The sequence below is a fragment of the Scyliorhinus torazame genome, chromosome 2, assembly GCF_047496885.1.
Source record: "Scyliorhinus torazame isolate Kashiwa2021f chromosome 2, sScyTor2.1, whole genome shotgun sequence".
Classification (NCBI taxonomy): domain Eukaryota; kingdom Metazoa; phylum Chordata; class Chondrichthyes; order Carcharhiniformes; family Scyliorhinidae; genus Scyliorhinus; species Scyliorhinus torazame.
In genome coordinates, this window is record NC_092708.1 from 213,695,767 (window position 1) to 213,719,330 (window position 23,564).

Consider the following 23,564-nt stretch of genomic DNA (forward strand, 5'->3'; position numbering starts at 1 on the left):
GCAGAACCCTTTTATTTGCACTGTGTGTGACCCGGAGGCCAGGGAGATCCTTTGTTTGACGGGATGGGTGACCAGAGAACAGCGCCTTACCGTGTTGAGGTGGACAAAGCTTTCCGTGCTCCCGGAGTCGATCAGGCACGACGTCACGTTGCCGTTGATGGTGATCGTTGTGGTGGCCTCCGCTAGCGTCCGGGGCCGACTCTGATCCAGGGTAACGGAGGCCAGCTGCAGCAAGGAGGAGTTCTGGTCGGGCAGCGCGTAGTCAGCCGTGCTGGGGGCTTGAGGCCCCATCCAAGATGGCGCCGGCCATGGGTCGCACATGGAGACCGGGGATGGGGATTCCGAAGATGGCGGCGGCGAGGGACAAAATGGCGGCGCCCACCCATCCAGCGTGGTTGCCGGGGGGCAAAATGGCCATGGCCGCGGGTCACACGCTGCCTGGAGAGACAAAGGCTGCGGTGGACGTTGGACGGCCGGGACCTGCAAAAAGGACTGCGGTGGGCCTTGCGCTGGCGGGACCTGAAAAAAAGACTGCGGTGGGCCTTGGACTGCCGGGACCTGAAAGAATGGCTGCGGTGGGCCTTGGACAGCCGGGACCTGGAAGAAAGGCTGTTGGTGGTCGCTGGAGACCGCGGCCACAGCGCGGGCCAGGCAGACCGCGGCATAGTGGCCTTTCTTGCCGACCCTTTGCAAGTGACGGTGCGGGCCGGGCAGCACGCGCGCGGGTGATTCGCCTGGCCACAGAAGAAGCAGCATTGGCCGGCGCCGGTAGCGGGCCGTCTTGCCACGCAGGCCTGCGGAGTTAGCGGGTAAGTCTGCGGGGTTAGCGGGTAAGTCTGGGGGGGCTGCCGCGGCGGGGTGCCATGCAGCCCAGGGGGGCGCCGTGCGCGCGGGGGTATACGCGAGTGCGTTCTTGTACGCAACGTCCATGGACCCTGCCAGGGCCCGTGCCTCAGTAGGGCCCAGTGTGTCCATTTCGAGGAGCCTTCGGCGCATGTCGGGGGAAGCCATACCTGCCACGAAAGCGTCCCGAATTAAAAGTTCCTTTTGCTCGTTCCCCGTCACTGCTGGGCAGCCACAGTTTTGGCCCAGCACGATCAGTACCCGGTAGAAGTCTTCGAGTGTCTCATCTGGGCTCTGCCGTCTCGTTGCCAGCAGGTGACAGGCGTGGACCTGGTTCAGTGGACGGAAGTAATGTCCTTCAAGCAGCTCCATGGCTGCAGCATAGTTCGCCGCCCCTTCGATCAGGGGGTAGATCGCCGGGCTGACCCGCGAGCGTAGGAGGTGTAACTTCTGCCTTTCCGTGGGGGTGTCGGCAGCCGTTTTGAGGTAGCTCTCAAAACACGCCAGCCAATGCTTAAAAATAGCAGCGGAGTTTTCTGCGTGGCGGCTGAGCTGAAGGCACGCCGGCTTGATGCGGAGATCCATCCTTCAAAAGTACTAGCTGATTAAATTGATGCACAATCAATACTCTCGAGACAAAGTGGAGTCATACCTAATCGGTTTTAATCAGCTAGAACTGTACCCAGCAGCGATGATACAGAAAGTGAAGGCTGCTGGGACGGCATTGGTTCTTATACCCCGCCTCTCAGGGCGGGGCTATGTACATTATCCAATGGTAGACCCCTCGGTCTAGCCAATGGTCATTCACCTCTCAGGTACTGCAATACCTGGTATTACCACACAGCCTACGACAGCCCTCCACCTCATCCACTACTCCACCAATCTTGATGTCATCAGCAAATTTACTGACCCACCCTTCAGCCCCCTCCTCCAAGTCATTGATAAAAATCACAAATAGCAGAGGACCCAGCACTGATCCCTGTGGTACACCGCTGGTGACTGGTCTCCAGTCTGAAAATTTTCCATCCACCACCACCCTCTGTCTTCTATGTGAGAGCCAGTTACTTATCCAATTGGCCAAATTTCCCTCTATCCCACACCTCCTTACTTTCTTCATGAGCCGACCATGGGGAACCTTATCAAACGCCCTACTGAAATCCACATATACGACATCAACTACTCTACCTTCATCTACACACTTAGTTACCTTCTCAAAGAATTCAATCAAATTTGTGAGGCAAGACTTACCCTTCGCGAATCCGTGTTGACTATCCCGGATTAAGCTTCATCTATCAAAATGGTCATAAATTCTATCCTTCAGGACCTTTTCCTTGACCACCGAAGTAAGACTAACCGGCCTGTAATTACCAGGGTCATTCCTATTCCCTTTCTTGAACAGAGGAACAACATTTGCCACTCTCCAGTCCTCTGGCACTGTCCCCGTGGACAGTGAGGACCCAAAGATCAAAGACAAAGGCTCTGCAATCTCATCCCTTGCCTCCCAAAGAACCCTTGGATATATCCCATCTGGCCCAAGGGTCTTGTCGACCCTAAGGTTTTCAAAATTGCTAATACATTCTTCCTCAGAACATCTATCTCCTCCAGCCTACCCACCTGTATCACACTCTCATCCTCAAAAACATGGCCCTCTCCATGCTGAACACTGAAGAAAAGTATTCATACAACGCCTATCCTATTTCTTCTGACTCCATGCACAAGTTCCCACTACTGTCATTAACCGGCCCTAACCTCACCCTGGTCATTCTTTTATTTCTCACATAAAAGTAAAAAGCCTTGGGGTTTTCCTTGATCCGACCCGCCAAGGACTTCGCATGCCCCCTCCTAGCTCTCTTAAGCCTTTTTTGAGGTCATTCCTTGCTACCTGGTAACCCTCTAGCGACCCAACTGAACCTTGTTTTCTCATCCTTACATACGCTTCCTTTTTCCTCAAGACAAGACATTCAACCTCTTTTGTGAACCATGGTTCCCTCACACGGCCATTTCCTCCCTGCCTGACAGGGACATACCTATCAAGGACACGCAGTATTTGTTCCTTGAACAGGATCCATTTTTCATTTGTGCCTTTCACTGACAGTTTCTGTTCCCATCTTATGCTCCCTAATTCTTGCCTAATCGCATCATAATTACCCCTCCTGCCCACACTGTACAAAAACTGCCCCTTCCGAACTGTTCGACCTATAGAGGTTCCAACCAAAATTTGGAAAGTTAAAGTCACCCATGACCCTGAGACCTCCACACCTATCCATAATCTGTTTTGCAATTTCTTCCTCAACATCTCTATTACTATTTGGAGGCCTATAGAAAACTTCTAACAACGTGACCGCTCCTTTCCTATTTCTAATTTCGGCCCATATTACCTCAGTAGGCAGATCCCCTTCGAACTGCCTTTCTGCAGCCGTTAAACTATCGTTGATTAACAATGCTACTCCTCCACCTCTTTACCACCTTCCCTACTCTTACTGAAACATCTATACGCCGGAACTTCTAACAACCATTCCTGTCCCTGTTCTAACCATGTCTCCGTAATGGCCACAACATCATAGTCCCAAGTACCAATCCACGCTCCAATTTCACCTACCTTATTCCGGATGCTCCTTGCATTGAAGTCGACACACTTCAACCCACCTATCTACCTTCCGGTACACTCCTGCGACATTGATACCCTCCTCAGTACCTCACTACTCTCAACACTGGCTTCTGGACTACAGCTCGTTTTCCCATCCCCCTGAGAAATTAGTTTAAACCCCCCCGAAGAGCCGTAGCAAATTTCTCTCCCAGGATATTGGTGCCCCTCTGGTTCAGGTGCAAACTGTCCTGGCTGTACAGGTCCCACCTTCCCCAGAATGTGCTCCAATTATCCACGTACTGAATCCTCCCTCCTACACCATCCCTGCAGCCAACGTGTTTATCTGCACTCTCCCCCTGTTCCTCACCTCGCTAGCACGTGGCACCGGCAACAAACTAGAGATGACAACATGGTTTGTCCTGGCTCTCAGCTTCCACCCTAGCTCCCTAAATTCCTGTTTTAAATCCCCGTCCCTTCTCTTACCTATGTCGTTGGTACCGATGTGTACCACGACTTGTGACTGTTCCCTCTCCCCCTTAAGGATTCTGAAAACACGGTCGAGATGTCACGTACCCTGGCACCTGGGAGGCAAAATACCATCCGTGAGTCTCTTTCGTTGCCACAGAACCGTCTATCTGTCCCTCTAACTATCGAGTCCCCAATAACTATTGTTCTCCTGCTCTCCCTCCTTCCCTTCTGAGCTACAGGGACGGATTCAGTGCTGGAGATCCGTTCACCATGGCTAATGCCTGGTAGGTCATCCCCCTCAACAATATCCAAAGCAGTATACTTGTTACTGAGGGGAACGACCACAGAGGATCCCTGCACTGACTGCTTCCTCCCAGCCCCTCTCACTGTCATCCATCTATCTTGATTCTTCGGAGTAACTATCTCCCTGAAGCTACTATCTATGACCACCTCTGCCTCCCAAATGATCCGAAGTTCATCCAGCTCCAGCTACAGTTCCCTAACGCGGTTTCTGAGGAGCTGGAGATGGGTGCACTTTTCACAGGTGAAATCAACAGGGACGCTGACGGCGTCCCTCACCTCAAACATTCTGCAGGAGGAACATTGCACTGACTTCCCTGCCATTCCCTCTAGATAAAACAAAAAAACGAAAGAAAGAAAGAGTTTACCTGTTATTCATGCAACCCCTTAGGTTAGAGGAGGTGGAAGGGTGGGGGACGCCTCAGGGGAAAGAAAAACTACTTACCAGTCACCAGCCAATCACTTACCTGCAGGCTGTGAATTCACGGTTCAACTTCTTTCTACTTCTGCCTGCCCTCGAATCTCCCTCTTGATCTTTACTCGGCTGGGATCCTGACAGTGATTGTTTTTTTTTTTGGTTAGAGGAGGAGGAGGGAGGGAAACACTGAAGAAGTGTTTGGGGTTTAACTGTCACTTGACAACAGCTCCTCCACAAACCACCTTCTGGATACAGTGACTGCACTGTATTGATGCAAATTTTCCCTGCAAAAGCCAATCAGCAGCTCTGCACTGTTGCCCTCTGCTGGATGCTTGCCTTCGCTTGAATAAGGAGGGTGTCTTGCTCAGGTACACCTTCTGGATACAGTGACCGCAATGTACTGATGTAAATTTTCCCTGCAACAGCCAATCAGCGGCTTCACTCTGCTTCCCACTGCTGGATGAGGTTTTATATATATAATGTCCTGTTTCAACCCCAAAAATATACAAGGTCCCAACTTCAAAGATACCATCCTAGAGCATGTCACTGTCTATATTCCACACTGTCCTTTATTTCTTTCTCCTCACCCTCATCTTTTGAAAATGACTCATTGTACATCTCCAGTTCTAGTTCACTCTTTTCTGCCAATCAAAACGTATGTGAGGGCAACACTCCATAATACATAAATAGTGCTGATCCTTTTTCACTGAGAGGAAAATACACTGAAAGGAAAATACTGCAAGGAAAAAACATGGTTGGGATTCTCCAGTCCCCCAGCTGCAAGTTTCTTGGCAGCACTCCGTTCTCTGGCAACAGGATTCTCTATTCCCACCACTTGTCAATGGGATTTCCCATTAAAGCCACACAGGGGTGCGCTGCCAGTGGGAAAAGGGAATCCCAACAGCTGGAAAATTCTGGTCCATTTCTGTCTGACTTCCACCCACAAAATACTTCCAAATTCCTTTGCCCTTTTTTGGTCCCTCCTGCAATCTATTCACCAAATTTTCAAGGATCCCATTAACATATATGGTGAGGGCCAGTCACCCTGTCGCTGAGGGTGGTGGTGAGGATGAGGGTGGCGTGGAGGTGGTGTTGGGGGGCATTGACACACATGGCATGGAGAACCGCAACTCAGTGGGGTCTCACTTCCTCGCCTGCGGCCGATCTCCACCCCGGCGACCATGTCCAGGGACCTCTGCTCAGCCACAAACCAGGGTTGATCCCCTGCCTTGGTGGTAATGGTAGAGCGGGGGATATGCCGGGCCATGAGATTGCAGATTGTGGTTGACTACTATTCTGCTGCTGATGGCCCCAGCAACTAATGGATTCCCAGTCTTGAATTGCTCGATCTGTTTGAAGTCTATCCCATTTAACATGGTGGTCGTGCCACACAACACGGTGGAGGGTAATCCTCAATGTGAAGACTGCACTTTGTCTCCACAAGGACTGTGCAGTGGTCACCTCTACCGATACTGTCATGGATGCATCTGCAGCAGGTAGATTGGTGAGGACGAGGTCAAGTATGCTTTACCCTCTTGTTGGTTGCAGGATGAGGGCCTTAATCGGCTACATAAATGTCCCAAAGGTGAACAGGCTATCCAATATTTCCTCTGTAAAATTTCAGACAGATCAGGGGCAGGCCACTCACTGGATTTTACGAACACCCCTGACTGCAAACATGCTGGCAGAGGAGAGTAAAATCCACACATGCTTTCCTGTGTGGACATCTTCGGATGACCTCAAGTTTTTTTATTCCCACAAGTGTAAACACTTCTCTTTACCTATTCTATGTAAACCTTTTGTTACGGATGAGGCCTTCAGAACTCCAAAATGTATCATGGAGTTCAACCAACCTCTGCCTTTAATGGATTTCTTGCTTTTCCGAGCACGAGGCTTTTTCCCAGGTGTGGGATTACAATTATGGATATGTGGGTTTTTAAACACAAAACACTGTTTATTCCATGAACTCAACTTAACATCTTAAATAAACATTGGATCTCTTAACACCCCTTACTTCAAAGATAACTCAGAAAATATTGCAAGAGTAAATACTTTCTTAAAATGTTCCTTCAAACTTCCAAGAGACTTAACATCTTTAAACACTATCACATAAGGTTAAAGGATATATATATATTTTCTGCAGCATGGCAGAGATATATTAGCTTGGGTGACTTCAGCTCCAGCACCTTGCTTTCTACATGCAGCTCTCTGGACACACACAGACACACAAAAACTGTTTTTTCCAACTGGCTTTCTCCCTTCAAGCAACTCACAGCAAACCAGAACTTCTCAAGCTGCTGTCTCAAACTGGCTTTCTCCTTTTAATCAGCTCACAGCAAAACAGCCAGGCACTTTAAAGCTGCTCTCAGCAAAACCAGCCAGGCACTTTTTAAAACTGAAACTAAAAACCAAACTGCAAAATGGCTGAACTGAGCTGAGCTCCACCCACTCTATGACATCACTGTTTTCTTAAAGGTAAATTGCTTAAACATCCAGTTCTGAAAGGCACTCTCGCATGACACCTCCCCCCAAGAAAAAAAAACCATCAACTTCAAGATGGTTTCATTTTTCACTTTTGCATCATCCACTAAGAAATGTACACAGTAAATATACCTTTTCGTTTTAAAAAAAAACAACACATGCAAACAGGTATAATAATATAGTCCATTTTTCTTTGTTCTTCTTACTCCAACCGAAATCCTTCTCGATTGACAGTCTCTTTGAACAAAGTCTCTGCACGATCCATCCATTCCTCTACTCCTTGGCATTTCTCTTTAGAATCAGATACTTTAGTTCAATCTGACCACAGATTCCCTTGCAATTCTCCAATACAGGAACATTGGCGATCACAGCTTTCAGGCAGTCAAATGCCTGTTGAAAGTCCGCTGTCCATTGAATTTTTTAACGTTTCTTCAGCAATTCCATCAGTGGAATAATCATGCCACAAAACCTTTGCACAAATGTTCGATCAAATCCACTCATGCTAAGAAATCGCATTATTGCCCTTCGTCTTGAGGATATCGGAAACTCCTCAAGGAAAGTGATTCGGGCTTCTCCAAATTCACTTTTGGCTAGGTTCATCACCAAACCCGCCGCCTGAAGTCGATCGAAGAACTCCATACGATGTTTGAAATGATCTTTACATGTCTTTCTATAATCCACACACAACCATTGGGTACCGTCTGGTTTAGGTCCCATCACTATGGGTGAGCTCCATTTGCTGCAACCCACTTCAATTATGCCATTTTTAAGCATACTCTCAATCCCTTTGTTAACCTGTCCCAATTTTAAAGGGTTAAGCCTGTATGGATGTTGTTTGATTGGAACAGCATTTCCCACATCTACATCATGTGTAGCCATTTTAGTACTTCCCAATTTATCTCTACAAACTTGCCCATGTGATATCAATAACTCTTTCAGGTCAGTTTGTTTTTCCTCTGGAAGGTAACTTAACAATTCATCCCAATTTTTGAGAACCTACTGATTTTCCAATTTAATTTGAGGTATGTTAAATTCACAGTCACCTGGATTTGGTTCGTCACTTTGAGTCAGAATCATTAAAACCTCCTCCTTTTTCTCTCCTTCCCTTTCAAAGTACCTTTTAAGCATATTCACATGACACACTTGGTGAGTCTTCCTTCTATCTGGCGTTTTTACCACATAATTCACCTCACTTAATTTCCTTTCAATCTGATAAGGTCCACAAAACCTAGCTTTTAAATGTTCACCTACCACTGGTAACAATGCTCAAACTTTATCTCCACTGGCAAAACTACAAACTTTGGAATTCTTGTCCGCTACCCGTTTCATCACATTTTGTGCAACATTTAAATGTTGTCGAGCCAATTCACTTGCTCTATTTAATCATTCCCTAAAATTTGACACGTAATCCAATAGTGTAATTTCCGATTTGTCACTCACCATTTTTTCCTCAGTCACTTTAAGTGGTCCTCTTACCTCATGACCAAAAATTAGTTCAAAAGGATTGAATTTGGTTGACTCATTAGGTGCATCCCTAATTGCAAACAGTACGAATGGAATTCCTTTATCCCAATCCTCTGGATAATCTTGACAAAAAGCCCTCAACATTGTTTTTAACGTCTGACGCCACCTTTCTAACGCTCCCTGCGATTCTGGATGGTACGCAGTGGATTTAAATTGTTTTATTCATAAGCTATCCATAACTTCTTTGAATAACTTTGAAGTAAAATGTGTTCCTTGATCCGATTGAATTTCTGTGGGTATTCCACATCTAGTAAAGAATTTAAGTAACTCCTCCACAATCTTTTTAGCTGTAATATTATGTACTGGAATGGCCTCTGGAAACCTAGTAGACACATCCATTACAGTCAAAAGATATTGATTCCCACTTTTTGTTTTAGGAAGCGGTCCGACACAATCGATTAGGACCCTTGTAAAAGGTTCCTCAAATGCTGGAATGGGTATTAAGGGCGCTGGTTTTATCACTGCTTCAGGTTTCCCTATCACTTAACATGTGTGACATGATTGACAAAATTTAACTACATCTTTATGTAGTCCAGGCCAATAAAAATGTTTCTGGATTTTAGCTTGAGTTTTCCTTATTCCCAAATGACCTCCCACTGGTACCTCGTGTGCAACTCACAACACCTCCTTTCTATACCCTACCGGCAATACTACTTGATGAACTTCTGCACACTTTTCATCCATCTGCATATGTACAGGTCTCCATTTTCTCATCAAGACATTATTTTTACGGTAATAACACTCTGGTATACTCTGAGATTCCTCTTCCGTATATGCTTTCTGATATATCCGTTTTATTTCTACATCTTTCTGTTGTAACTCCGCCAATTTTCCTGAACTAAAAATATCCGCCTCATCCTCCATCCTTGTTCTTTTTCAACCACCTGATCAAAAATTGTTTCTGATAATTGCACTTCCACTTGAAATGAATGAAATGAAAATCGGTTATTGTCACAAGTAGGCTTCAATTAAGTTACTGTGAAAAGCCCCTAGTCGCCACATTCCGGCGAGGCTGTTACGGGAATTGAACCGTGCTGCTGGCCTGCCTTGGTCTGCATTCAAAGCCAGCGATTTAGCCCTGTGCTAAACAGCCCCTGTTCATCTTCACTCTTTGATTTCTCCTCTTGTCTTAACCTGTGACTTTGCGACCTTGTTACTACACAACCCGGAAAAATCCCAGGATATTCGTCCTTCAACACTTCAGTTGACTGATTTTCCACTGGCTTATCAACCACAGTAGGCACCACTCCCACCTGCGATCCAGCTATACCATTACCCAAGATAAACTGTATTCCTGGACAAGATAGTTTATCTATTACTCTGACTACCACTTCACCACTCTTCACTGGACTTTCCAACCTTACCTTATATAATAGAACGCTCCTCCTCTCACCCTGAATTCCACATATCACCACCTTTTCTGGCAATATTCTTCCCAAACGACATAATTCCTCATCTCTTACCATTAAAGATTGACCAGCCCCTGTATCTCTTAAAATTGTGACTTCTTTACATGCTCCTCCTGATACATATGAGTAAACTTTACCCACACAAGTAAATTCTTTAAATACATCTGGCACCTTCTTAACAATCACTTCTTGACCAGGCTGTACAATCGTTTGCATCTCCTTCGCTTCCCTTGGGCCTACCTTTACCACTCTAACAAACCCCAGTGTATTATCCTGTTTTACCACATCAGTCTTCCCAGTGCTTTTCTTCAACCACCAACTCTGTGACTTTACATGGCCCAGTTTATCACAGTGAAAACATTTGAAACTTTTCATTTATTTTCCATCTTCCTGGATTTCTTTTTTAATCTGAGGTACACTCTCGTTATTGTCTCCCATCAGATCACCTTTACCTTTACCACTTGAGTATTTCTCATGTCCCCAATTTCTATCCCTCACCGGCTGAAACTGATGTCGGAAACCAATCTTTGATTTATGAACTAATTCATAATCATCTGCCATTTCCGCTGCTAATCTCGCAGTTTTAACCCTCTGTTCTTCCACATGAGTTCTCACTACATCAGGAATTGAATTTTTAAGCTCCTCCGAAAGTATAATTTCTCTGAGAGCTTCATACGTTTGGTCTACTTTCAAAGCCCTTATCCACCGATCAAAATTATTCTGTTTGAGCCTTTCAAACTCCATGTATGTTTGACCAAATTCTTTCCTTAAATTTCTAAACCTTTGTCTGTAAGCTTCAGGTATTAGCTCATAAGCACTTAAGATGGATTTCTTCACCTCCTCATACATCCCAGATACCTCCTCCGGTAGTGATGCAAACACTTCACTAGCTCTACCTACCAGCTTTGTTTGAATCAGTAACACCCATATGTTCTGTGGCCATTTCATTTGTTTAGCTACCTTCTCAAATGAAATGAAAAAGGCTTCCACTTCCTTCTCGTCAAACCTTGGAAAAGCTTGGACATATTTAAATAGATCCTCACCAAGCCTTTGACTATGAAGCTCTTTCTCACTATCCTCGTCACTATCATCCAACTGTACGTTTCCCTTTACGTCTGCCAATTTTAACTGGTTGTCATGTTTCATGGCCATTTTCTGAAGTTCAAACTCCCTCTCTTTATCTTTTTCCCTGATCTGTATCTCCATTTCTTTTCTGCTTTGTTCTGCTAGGGCTATTCTTTCTTTTCTCCTTTCTTCTCTCTCCTTTTCTTTTTCCTCTCTCTCTCTCTTTCTCTTTCGTTTTCCTCTCTCTCTCTTGCTCTTTCATTTCCTCTCTCTCACTCTCGTATGCAAGCCGCTTTAATTCTTTCTCATGTTCCATTGGTTTAATTTGCAACTGGATTTTTGCCATTTCCAATGAGTCAAACTCTATCTCAGGCAACTTTAAATGCTTAACCACCGCCATAATTACCTCATCTTTTCGCATTTTGTCAGGTAATGTTAAGTGCAATGTTCTTGCCAAATCTAACAGTCTGCTCTTCGTTTCTGTCCGTAAAGTACTACGTGTGACATTCTCCACCCCCAAAAACTTCTGAGCCTCTGAAAGAGCAATTGTTCACAACACTCTCCCCACTTAAACTAAATTACCACACTGGAAAAGCAACAATCCTTCACTGTCTTTAAGTTCACAAAAGCCAATCCAATAGATAGATGTTTATCCCCCTCGAGCCCCCAATTGTTATGGGCGAGGCCTTTCAGAACCCCAAAATGTATCATGGAGTTCAACCAACCTCTCCCTTTAACGGATTTGTTGCTTTTCCGAGCACGCGGCTTTTTCCCTAGGTGTGGGATTACAATTATGGCCACGTGGGTTTTTAAACACAAAACACTGTTTATCCCATGAACTCAACTTAACATCTTAAATAAACATTGGATCTCTAAACACCCCTTCCTTCAAAGATAACTCAGAAAATATTGCAACAGTAAATAACTCCTTAAACTGTTCCTTCAAACTTCCAAGAGACTTAACACCTTTAAACACTATCACATCAGGTTAAAGGATATATATATTTTCTGTAGAATGGCAGAGATATATTAGCTTGGGTGACTTCAGCTCCAGCACCTTGCTTTCTCCATGCAGCTCTCTGGACACACACAGACACTCCCACGCTGCTTTTTCCACCTGGCTTTCTCCCTTCAAGCAACTCACAGCAAACCAGAACTTCTCAAGCTGCTGTCTCAAACTGGCTTTCTCCTTTTAATCAACTCACAGCAAAACAGCCAGGCATTTTTTAAAACTGAAACTAAAAACCAAAATACAAAATGGCTGAACTGAGCTGAGCTCCACCCACTCTATGACATCACTGTTTTCTTAAAGGTACATTGCTTAAACATCCAGTTCTTAAAGGCACTCTCGCATGACACTTTAATCAAGATCTCTAATAGATCACTGCTCAACCATCTCTTTCCAAGAAAAGAGAGCCAGTCTTTCATGAAGGATATGCATTTGCAGTTCTGGTATAATCCTTGTTAATCTTCTTTGCTCACACTTATGTCGAGATGTTGATCCCAACTCTACACATTAGTTCCAAGTGTAGATGAAGCAAGGGTTGTTAAGTTTGGCATAATGGGTTTGATCTAATGGCCGCATTGCGGATTTGTGCAAACCGGTCAGATTGCGGGAAAGACCAAAGAGGGGGCAGGTGGGGGGGGGGGCTTTGCCAAATTTGATGAACTACTACTGGGCAGCAAATATAGCCATGGTCAGGAAGTGGGTAATGGAGGATGAGTCGGTGTGGGAGCGGATGGAGGCAGCCTCATGTAACGACACTAGCTGACTACCCCTCTGCCATTCTCGCTGGCCAAGTATTCCACAAGTCCGGTGATGGTTGCGGCCCTGAGGGTGTGGGGACAGTGGCGGCGGATCCTGAGGCTGGAGAGTGCCTTGGCATTGGCACTGACTTGCAGGAATCGCAGGTTTGCTTGGGGGCGGGGGGGGGGGCTATACGCGGAGTTCCGGGGATGGCGGCAGGCGGGCATTGAGTGGTTTGACGACCTACTCATGGGGAGCATCGTTTTGAGCTTGGAGGGATTGGTAGAGGAGTATGAGCTGCCTAGCGGAAATGGGTTCCGGTATCTACAGGTGCGGGATTATGTGAGGAAGCAGGTGCCATCCTTTGCCGACCTGCCACCCCCGCGGTTGCAAGAAAAGGTGGTGTTGAAAACAGGGGTTGGCGAGGGCAGGGAGTCGGAGATTTACAAAGAATTAATGGACTGAGGGCGCCCCGATAGAAGTTAAGCAGAAGTTAGAGGAAGAGCTGGGGAGGGAGTTGGAGGCTGGGGTATGGGAGGAGGCTCTGAGGAGAGTGAATGCATCCATTTTGTGTGCTAGGCTTAGCCTTATTCAATTCAAGATAGTCCACAGAGCGCAAATGATGGTGGTCAGAATGAGCAGGTTTTTTGAGAGGGTGGAGGATAGGTGGGGCAGGGTGTGTCTTGGCCCGCGAACCATGTCCATATGTTTTGTGCCTGTTCTAAACTGGAGGGATTCTGGCGGGGGTTTGCTGACATTATGTCTAAGGTGTTAGGGGTGAAGGTGGTCCCGAGTCCACTGTCGGAAGACCCGGGAGTCCAGGGGGTGAGAGAGGCCAATGTTTTGGCCTTTGCCTCCATGGTAGCCCGGAGACGGATCCTGCTGGAATGGAGGGATGTGGGGCTGCCAAAACCAGGGGTGTGGGTGAGAGACCTCGCGGAATTCCTCAGGCTGGAAAAAATCAAGTTTGCCTTGAGAGGGACTGTGGGTGGGTTTGCCCAGAGATGGAAGCCGTTTATCGATTTCTTCAAGGATAGTTAAGAAATTAGCAGGGGATCGGGGAGGAGGGATTCTAGGGTTAAAAAAGGAATTAGGGTCGGTGGAGGGTAACCGCAGGGAGGGTGGGACGGTGGAGTGTTAGTTATTTATTTGTTATGTGAATTCCTGTTTGGAATTTCTTCTTTTGGTTGTGGTTGTGTTTGATCTAAAGATATAAATGCCTTGATAAAAATATTTTTAAAATAAATAACAGGGGCAACAGCAGCTGCTGCCGATCCATCCCACCGAACACCCCCAGGGTGGAGCTCTGTCTGTGGTAATTTGATGCAGGACACTTTAACTCCCACTGACCACAAACAGCCTCAGACCACACAGGGCTAATAGGGAATTGCATTGTTAATTATATGAATTCTTTGAGGACATTACGAGCATGGTAGACACTGGGGAACTGATGGATGTAGTGTATCTGGATTTCCAGAAGGCATTCGACAAGGTGCAGTACAAAAGGCTGCTGCACACGATAAGGGTGCACGGTGTTACGGGTAATGTCTTAGCACGGATAGAGGATTGGTTAACTAACAGAAAGCAAAGAGTGGTGGTAAATGGGTGTTTTTCTGGTTGACGATTAGTGGCTAGTGGTGTGCCTCAGGGATCAGTGTTTGGACCACAATTGTTTACAATTCACATCGATGATTTGGAGTTGGGGACCAAGTGTCAAAGTTTGCAGATGACACTAAGATGAGTGGTACAGCAAAATGTGCAGAGGACTCTGAAAGTCTGCAGAGGGATATGAATAGTTTGATTGAGCAAGGTCTGGCAGATGGAGGACAATGCTGGTAAATGTGAGGTCACCCATTTTGGTAGGAATAACAAAAAAATGGACTATTATTTAAATGGTAAAAAATTGCAGCATGCTGCTGTGCAGAGGAATGCGGGTATCCTTATGCATGAATCGCAAAAAGTTGGATTGCAGGTGCAACAGGTAATTAAGAAGGCAAATAGAATTTTGTCCTTCATTGCTAGAGGGATGGAGTTTAAAAACAGTGAGGTTATGTTGCAGTTGCATAGGGTGCTGGTGAGGCCACACCTGGAGTACGTGTACAGTTTTGGCCTCCTTTCTTGAGAAAGGATATACTGTCACTGTAGGGGATGCAGAAGAGATTCACTAGGTTGATTTCAGAGATGAGAGGATTGGCTTATGACGAGAGACTGAGTAGACTGGGACTATGCTCGTTGGAATTTAGAAGAATGGGGGGGAACCGTACAGAAACATATAAAATTATGAAGGGAATAGATAAGATAGAAGCAGGGAGGTTGTTTCTACTGCCTGTTGGAACTAGAACTAGAGGTATAGCCTCATATTAAGGGAGAGCAGATTTAGGACTGAGTTGAGGAACTTCTTCACCTAAAGGATTGTGAATCTGTGGAATTTCTTGCCCAGTGAAGCAGTTGAGGCTACCTCTTCGAATGCATTTTTAAGGCAAAGATAGATAGATTTTTGAACAGTAAAGGAATTAATGGTTATGGTGAGCAGGCGGGTAAGTGGAGCTGAGTACATAATAACATCAGCCATGATGTTATTGAATGATGGAGCAGTTTTGAGGGGTCAGATGGTCTACTCCTGCTCTTATGAGCATTTCACAGCCGCCGAGTAGAATCCCATTGGTACATGTGCCATGTCGCAGGCAAGTGTCATTGGCTAGCATCCCAATTTTACAGTGAGGACAGGGCACTTTGCGTGAACCCTGGTGGCGTCAACACCAGAGAGGCAGACTTCCGGTGGCAACATGTAGGTGGAGGTCGCATGTTGGGTGGCTCCTGCTAGAGCTTCTGGTTTTTGGCCCTTTATACCCAGCTTTTAGGGATAGTTTTGGATGAGTTATTCTCAATCTAGGCATAATAAGACCCATGCAATTCGCAGGGTGAGCAGCATCTGTCAACCCCGTCCTTAAGCCAGACAAATCAGTCTGCCTCTGTGGGGATTATAAGGTCAAATAGGTTTCCAAACTGGATAGGTACTCCTTGCCGTGAATGAAAGACCTTTATGCCAAGCTATCAGGTGGACAGGCTTCCACTAAGTTTGTGAAGTAGTGGAGTGCGATATCATGGGATTCCATTCGTGCATGTACAGCCAGTTTTAGAGTTTGTGAACTCTTGTCAGTGCCAGCTATTGAATTTCATCTTGTATTTGACAGTGAAGAGTGGTACAACTAATCAATAATGACGCATTTGTAAAAAGTATCACTTTTATGTAGTTCAATACAATTCTATGTCAACTTAAAATTGTATGTAAAGTCATGGGAGGGGGTGGAGGGCACATTATTTATCCCTCCACTCACTACGCAAAATCAAAACCAAACTTCAACTTGTAGCGCTATGATTAGCACTGGGACTGCGGCGCTGAGGACCCGGGTTTGTATCCCGGCCCTGGGTCACTGTCCGTATGGAGTTTGCACATTCTCCCCCAACCCAAAGATATGCAGGTTAGGTGGATTGGCCACACTAAATTGCCCCTTAATTGGAAAAAAAAAATTGGGTACTCTAAATTTATTTTTAAAAATTCAAACTGGCAAGTTCTTGTTTAATTTCCTAATTTTATTTCATAATGGTGCGGTGATCGTTTGAAATAATTCAAAACTACAATCTGGCCTCAATGCCAATGCAATATGAGGGTGATTTATTTAAATTTCACATAGTCCACTTATTATGACACTTTTATGCAATTCATTGACTGTGCAGGCAATAATGCCCAACACTGCTTCACCTGTTTGTGTTGTGTGACCAAGTACATGTGGAAAATAAAAGTTACTTCTTGAGGAATGTTTATTCCCCTGAGGGTGTGGTTGCTTCTAATCCAAATATAGAGATGAAAATAGACAAAGAGAAGATATTAGAAAGCCTGGCTGTACGTTTACAGGCTCCAGGCCTGTATCAAATGCATCTGAGGATGCTGGGCAAGTAAAGTTAGAAGTAGCGGTGGCATTGGCCATAATCTTCCAATCCACCTTAGATCCAGGGACTGGAGAATTGCCAATGTTACATGCTTTTCAGAAAAGGGTGTAAGAATCAGCCCAACAACTAGGGGCCATTAATTTTATCTTTGTGGTGGGAAAGCTTTTAGAAATGATAATCTTGGACAAATGTGGATTAATTAAGGAAAGCCTGCCATGATTTGTTAAGAGTAAATTGTCTTTAGTTTATTTGATTTAATTTTTTGATGCGAATACAACAAGGTTTGATACAGGTTCAGCTTCAGCTGAAGTATTGTGTCCGGTTCTGAAGGATGTGAAGACATTGGCAAGGATACAGAAAAGATTAACAGAAATAGTTCTGGGGATGAAAGACTTCAGTTTGGTAGATAGAATGGCAAATATGAGATTGTTCTCCTTTAAGAAAGGACAGTTGAGATGAAATTTGACAACGGTGTTCAGAAAAGTGGGCAGCACAGTAGCACAGTGATTAGTACTGTTGCTTCACAGCTCCAGGGTCCAGGTTCAATTCCCAGCTTGGGTCACTGTCTGTGTGGAGTCTGCACGTTCTCCCCCTGCGTTTCCTCCGGTTTCCTCCCACAGTCCAAAGATGTGCAGCTTAGGTCAATTGTCCATGATCAATTGCCCTTAGTGTTCAAAAAGGTTAAGTGGGGTTACAGGGATAGGTTGAAGGTGTGGGCTCGGGTGGAGTGCTCTTTCCAAGGGCCAGTGCAGATTCGATGGGCCGAATGGCCTCCTTCTGCACTGAAATAAATTCTATAAATTCTATTAAGTTAAATATGAGCCACACATATCTTCAACTCGAATTAGATGAGCCTTCCCACAAATATATTATAACCAACATGCACAAGGGCCTAAACTCACTTGCCCTTCGGGGTCTCGTCAGCGTGTGCCATATTCCAATGGTTCATAGAGAACTTACTCCATGCTAAAGTGGCGGTATACTTGGATGACAATTTGGTCACGGGGACTTCAGAACGAGAGCACTTGGCACACCTAGAAGAACTCTAAAGGCGATTTTCAAAAGCTTGGGTACATCTAAAAAGGGAAAAATGCATTTTCCAAGCGAAGTGACCTATTTGGACTATCGGGTGGATACAAAAGGTCTACATCCAGTGGAGGACAAAGCACTAACTCCAAGAAACACCACAGAATTGAAATCCTTCCTGGGTTTAGTCAATTATTATGGGAAGCTTATCCTGAATTTGGCCTCCTCGCTGTCTCCCCTATACTGCTGCGAAAGTATCATAAATTATCTTGGGAAGTGTCACAGGTGGAGGCCTTCGAGAAAGGAAAGCAACAGCTGCTATTGTCCAATTTATTGGCCTATTTCGACCCCAAAATGGAGCTCATCTTGACATGTGATGCTACCCCTTATGTGTTTGCGGCGGTACTTTCCCACCCATCGCCTATGCATCCAGGACTTTCTCAGATGCTGAGTGAAGGTATTCTCAAATTGAGAAGGAGGGCTTGGCAGTCGTGTTTAAAAAAAATCACCAGTGCGTCTCTGGCAGGTGTTTCATAACATTTACCGACCACAAGCACTTATTGGGTCTTTTTAAGAAAGATAAGACAATTCCCCCCCCCCCCCCCCCCCAACTATTGCCTCTGCCTGGATACAGCATGCATTGGGCCCTGTTGCTTGTAGCGCATGTATATCTCTTGTTACGACACCCTAGGTGAGTGTGCAGTCAATTCCAGTCCCACAGACCCCGGAGTCTTAACATAAATGAATTAACCACTAATTTGCATTTTCCGAAGATCTTTAACCCTTGACTGCTCCAATGAGTTACAGACACCAGATTTATAAGTGAAACATTATTCAAACTGATTATTAATATAAAGAGATGAATATATAAGGAAATAACAGGATAATAGTCTACCAGACTACCTAATCGCAAGACCCAGTCCCACCCCCACCCAGGCACACACAAGACAGACACAGGGTAAGGGTTGGAGAGGAATGAAAAAACAGGGATTAAAGGGTGGGTTTCAGATGAGCCTTCACTGCTGTGGCTGTAGCCTCTGGCAGCTAGACAAAATGGCATCCAGATCTGCAAGGCTCACCTGCAGGAAATGACTAAAGTGCAGCCATAGTGGAGAGAAACTCTCTGAGGCCAAAGAAAACAACAAAGTGCCATTGAATAGAGGGTTGCTGATCAGCACTGCTGTCACTGTTAAACGTGCCCAGACTGGACATAGATTTTTTTTTTCCCATTGAATCACACCCTCAGTAATCGCATGATCTTTGAATGGCAAAATAATCTAGATATCTTGATTGCTATTTGGTGACATCTGAAGGAAAGTGGACTTTGGATGATAACAAGATTCCAACACTCAGTGTTGTTGTGACACCCTGAGTTAGAGCGCAGTCAATTCCAACCCCACATGACCCGGAGTCGCAACATAATTGAAATTAACAATTAATTCATAGAAAATACCCGAAGTCTCTATTGGCTACCCAATAACTACTGTCACAGGTTTTGTAAATTTAAACACAATTATTTTTTTATTAAAGCAATAACTATGAGTAAATATGGTAAGAAGTCTTACAACACCAGGTTAAAGTCCAACAGGTTTATTTTCATATCACTAGCTTTCGGAGCGCTGCTCCTTCCTTAGGTGAATGAAGAGGTCTGTTCCAGAAACATATATATAGACAGATTCAAAGTCGCCATACAATGCTTGGAATGCGAGCATTAGCAGGTGATTAAATCTTTACAGATCCAGAGATGAGGTAACCCCAGGTTAAAGAGGTGTGAGTTGTGTCAAGCCAGGACAGTTGGTAGGATTTCGCAGGCCAGATGGTGGGGGTGAATGTAATGCGACATGAATCCCAGGTCCCGGTTGAGGCCGCACTCATGTGTGCGGAACTTGGGTATAAGTTTCTGCTCGCCGATTCTGCGTTGTCGCGCGTCCTGAAGGCCGCCGTGGAGAACGCTTATCCGGAGATCAGAGGCTGAATGCCCTTGACTGCTGAAGTGTTCCCCGACTGGAAGGGAACATTCCTGCCTGGTGATTGTCGCGCGATGTCCATTCATTCGTTGTTGCAGCGTCTGCATGGTCTCACCAATGTACCACTCTTCGGGACATCCTTTCCTGCAGCGTATGAGGTAGACAACGTTGGCTGAGTCGCACGAGTATGTACCGCGTACCTGGTGGGTAGCTACTCTGCAATGTTAATACTCCGCCACATACCACCAGACCCGGGGAGGAGTTCTCATATTTTTTTAAGGGCAGCACGGTAGCATTGTGGATAGCACAACTGCTTCACAGCTCCAGGGTCCCAGGTTCGATTCCGTCTTGGGTCACTGTCTGTGCGGTGACCAAGAGCCGGTGCAGACTCGATGGGCCGTATGGCCTCCTTCTGCACTGAAAATTCTATGATCTATAATTACCTCATCTCTGGATCTGTAAAGATTTAATCACCGTCTAATGCTCGCATTCCAAGCATTGTCTGGCATCTTTGTATCTGTCTATATATGTTTCTGGAACATACCTCTTCATTCACCTGAGGAAGGAGCAGCGCTCCGAAAGCTAGTGATATCGAAACAAACCGTTGGACTTTAACCTGGTGTTGTAAGACTTCTTACTGTGCTCACCCCAGTCCAACACCGGCATCTCCACATTATGAGTAAATAGGCAGAACATACAACTGTCTAACTATTGTCTAACTATTCGTATATATAAATGATTTGGAGGAAAATGTAACTGGTCTGATTAGTAAGTTTGCAGACGACACAAAGGTTGGTGGAATTGCGGATAGCAATGCGGACTGTCGGAGGATACAGCAGGATTTAGATTGACTGGAGACTTGGGCGGAGAGATGGCAGATGGAGTTTAATCCGGACAAATGTGAGGTAATGCATTTTGGAAGGTCTAATGCAGGTAGGGAATATACAGTGAATGGTAGAACCCTCAAGAGTATTGAAAGTCAAAGAGATCTAGGAGTACAGGTCCACAGGTCATTGAAAGGGGCAACACAGGTGGAGAAGGTAGTCAAGAAGGCATACGGCATGCTTGCCTTCATTGGCCGGGGCATTGAGTATAAGAATTGGCAAGTCATGTTGCAGCTGTATAGAACCTTAGTTTGGCCACACTTGGAGTATAGTGTTCAATTCTGGTCGCCACACTACCAGAAGGATGTGGAGGCTTTAGAGAGGGTGCAGAAGAGATTTACCAGAATGTTGCCTGGTATGGAGGGCATTAGCTATGAGGAGCGATTGAATAAACTCGGTTTGTTCTCACTGGAACGAAGGAGGTTGAGGGGAGACCTGATAGAGGTATACAAAATTATGAGGGGCATAGACAGAGTGGATAGTCAGAGGCTTTTCCCCAGGGTAGAGGGGTCAATTACTAGGGGGCATAGGTTTAAGGTGAGAGGGGCAAGGTTTAGAGTAGATGTACGAGGCAAGTTTTTTACGCAGAGGGTAGTGGGTGCCTGGAACTCGCTACCGGAGGAGGTAGTGGAAGCAGGGACGATAGGGACATTTAAGGGGCATCTTGACAGATATATGAATAAGATGGGAATAGAAGGATACGGACCCAGGAAGTGTAGAAGATTGTAGTTTAGTCGGGCAGCATGGTCGGCACGGGCTTGGAGGGCCAAAGGGCCTGTTCCTGTGCTGTACATTTCTTTGTTCTTTGTTTGTTCTTTGTATTATCTAATTCCTAAACCCCCCTGTTTAACCTGCCCCCGCCCTCTACACACACACAAGACAGACAAACACAGAGGTGAAAGATGGGTGTGAAGAAAAATAAAAAGGATATAAGTCTATTTTCAGACAGATATCTTCCAAACACCTTTCTTCAGTCGAGACCTTCAGTTAGAGGTTTTTGCTTTCAGGCTGTAATGGTTTTACTGTAGATTCATCCTAGTCTCAAAACCTCTCTGCAGTTTCGGAAAACAGCAGATTTCTGGAAAAGAGAGAGAGAGAGAAGAGCACAGCTTCTCCTCTCTGCATCCAGGATCCAACTGTCTCTTCCTGAGTTATCTGAAAATCATCCCACACAGGCAGAACACGGCCTTTTGGCCAATTCACTGGTCACCAGCCAACCAATCAAACCAAATCACTCAGATCTCTTGGGTGCCAGAAAGTCTGAATTCTGCAGTTCAAAAGCTAAATCTCCAATAGCGCAGTGTACTATTTTACAACTTTAGATTTCCTCACTTCCCCTGCTCGATTTCAAGGTATATGTGCATTAAATATCCATGGATCAAAATGATAACCACAAAGTAAAAGAAATGGGAAATAAGGGAATCAACAGGAAGGGCCGTTACACTTTTGAGAATAACACATAATAAGTTGGTATGTAGATGAGGTTCCAGATATCTGATACCTTTAAAATTATACCCCAAAGTAAAATAGTACCTTTAATTACTTTGGCGAGAAAAGATGAGTAAATTGGAATAAATCGAATTGCAATTTCTAACTTGGTAAAAAATGATGCAGATGTCCTAAAATCCAATTGGAAAACATTACCTAATCATCCCAGAGTCCAGAAGTTGGATGCACTTCTTGATAACAGCCACATTGTAGTCAGCATTTTTCATATTCCAGGTTAAGTTCAGCGCTGCAGTGAAATGCCCTAAATCCAGAATCCTTCGCAGTTCCTGTGAAAATGTAGACTTATATTATTATATTGAAAGGTTTGTTTATGCATATTGCAAGTAGTTTATTAATAGAAGGTCACAAATTCCCAAACCTACATGATAGTCTAGGACCAAACATACATAAAAAATATCTACCATGCCACCATATAAAATATTTACAGAAATTTTCTGCTCACATATAAGTGCTCAAATATGATCTCTTTGGATGTTCTCTTGGGCTCATCACACGGAATTATTCTTTCAAAAAATAAATTCAGATGCCTGCTTGTGGCATCCAAGGAGGCAGATGAGGGCCTGTTTAGCTCAGTGGGCTAGACAGCTAGTCTGTAATGCAGAACAAGGCCAGCAGCACGGGTTCAATTCCCACACCGGCTTACCCGAACATGTGGCGACTAGGGGCTTTTCACAGTAACTTCATACTTGTAACAATAAAAGATTATTATTATTAATAATGCTGTCTACTCAATATTGAGTTAGGTGAGCTACATTATTGAATACGCAGCAGACTCAAGGGGCTGATTGGTCAGTTTCTGCTCCTATTTCCTATGTGCTTAACTATAAAACACAATTATCAGATGTGTCAAAATGAACTGCCAAAATGAACTGTCAAGCTATCAAGGTATTTAAAACTCCTGCCTTTTAAACCATTGAAAAAAAATGTCTGGATGGTTTGAATTAAATGACTGATTTCATAACTTTCCATTATCACAGTAGAGTACCTTCCATTCAGTTTTATTGATAGCTCGAAATGGTTATATACTCTTTGAAGTGGGACTATGAATTGAAATGTTTCTTTAATAAAGGATTAAGCACTTTAAGTAATTGGTTGTTTTTATAAGGATCCAGTTGAAAGAAGTGTATTGCTAGAAAAAGACCCATATCAAAGTTTTTTTCTTGCACAGTTTACAAGGATTCCAGAGTCCAGGATCAAAGTCCAATGAATTATTGCTTCATGGACGTCTGTGGGCTGAAAACTGATGTTAGGTAATTCACTTTTCCAGTGGAGTTGACTTTACATGATAAGATGGATGAACAGATATGAATCAGTCTTATGGGTGATGGTACAGAATTTCCAGAAGCCGTTTAGTTAGCGACAGGTGTTCAACCTGGGCAAAACTT

At 44.8% G+C, this 23,564-nt stretch overlaps 1 protein-coding gene across 2 annotated transcripts in view; it reads right to left on the minus strand.

Moving 5' to 3' along the window:
- LOC140395520 (uncharacterized) overlaps window positions 1–23,564 on the minus strand; it is a 1,079,902-nt gene that overhangs the window by 955,259 nt on the left and 101,079 nt on the right. For both annotated transcript variants that reach the window (XM_072483429.1, XM_072483418.1), the window contains one exon: window positions 22,315–22,445. In XM_072483429.1, coding sequence (XP_072339530.1) covers window positions 22,315–22,445 — 131 coding nt within the window. The remainder of the gene's footprint in view (window positions 1–22,314; window positions 22,446–23,564) is intronic.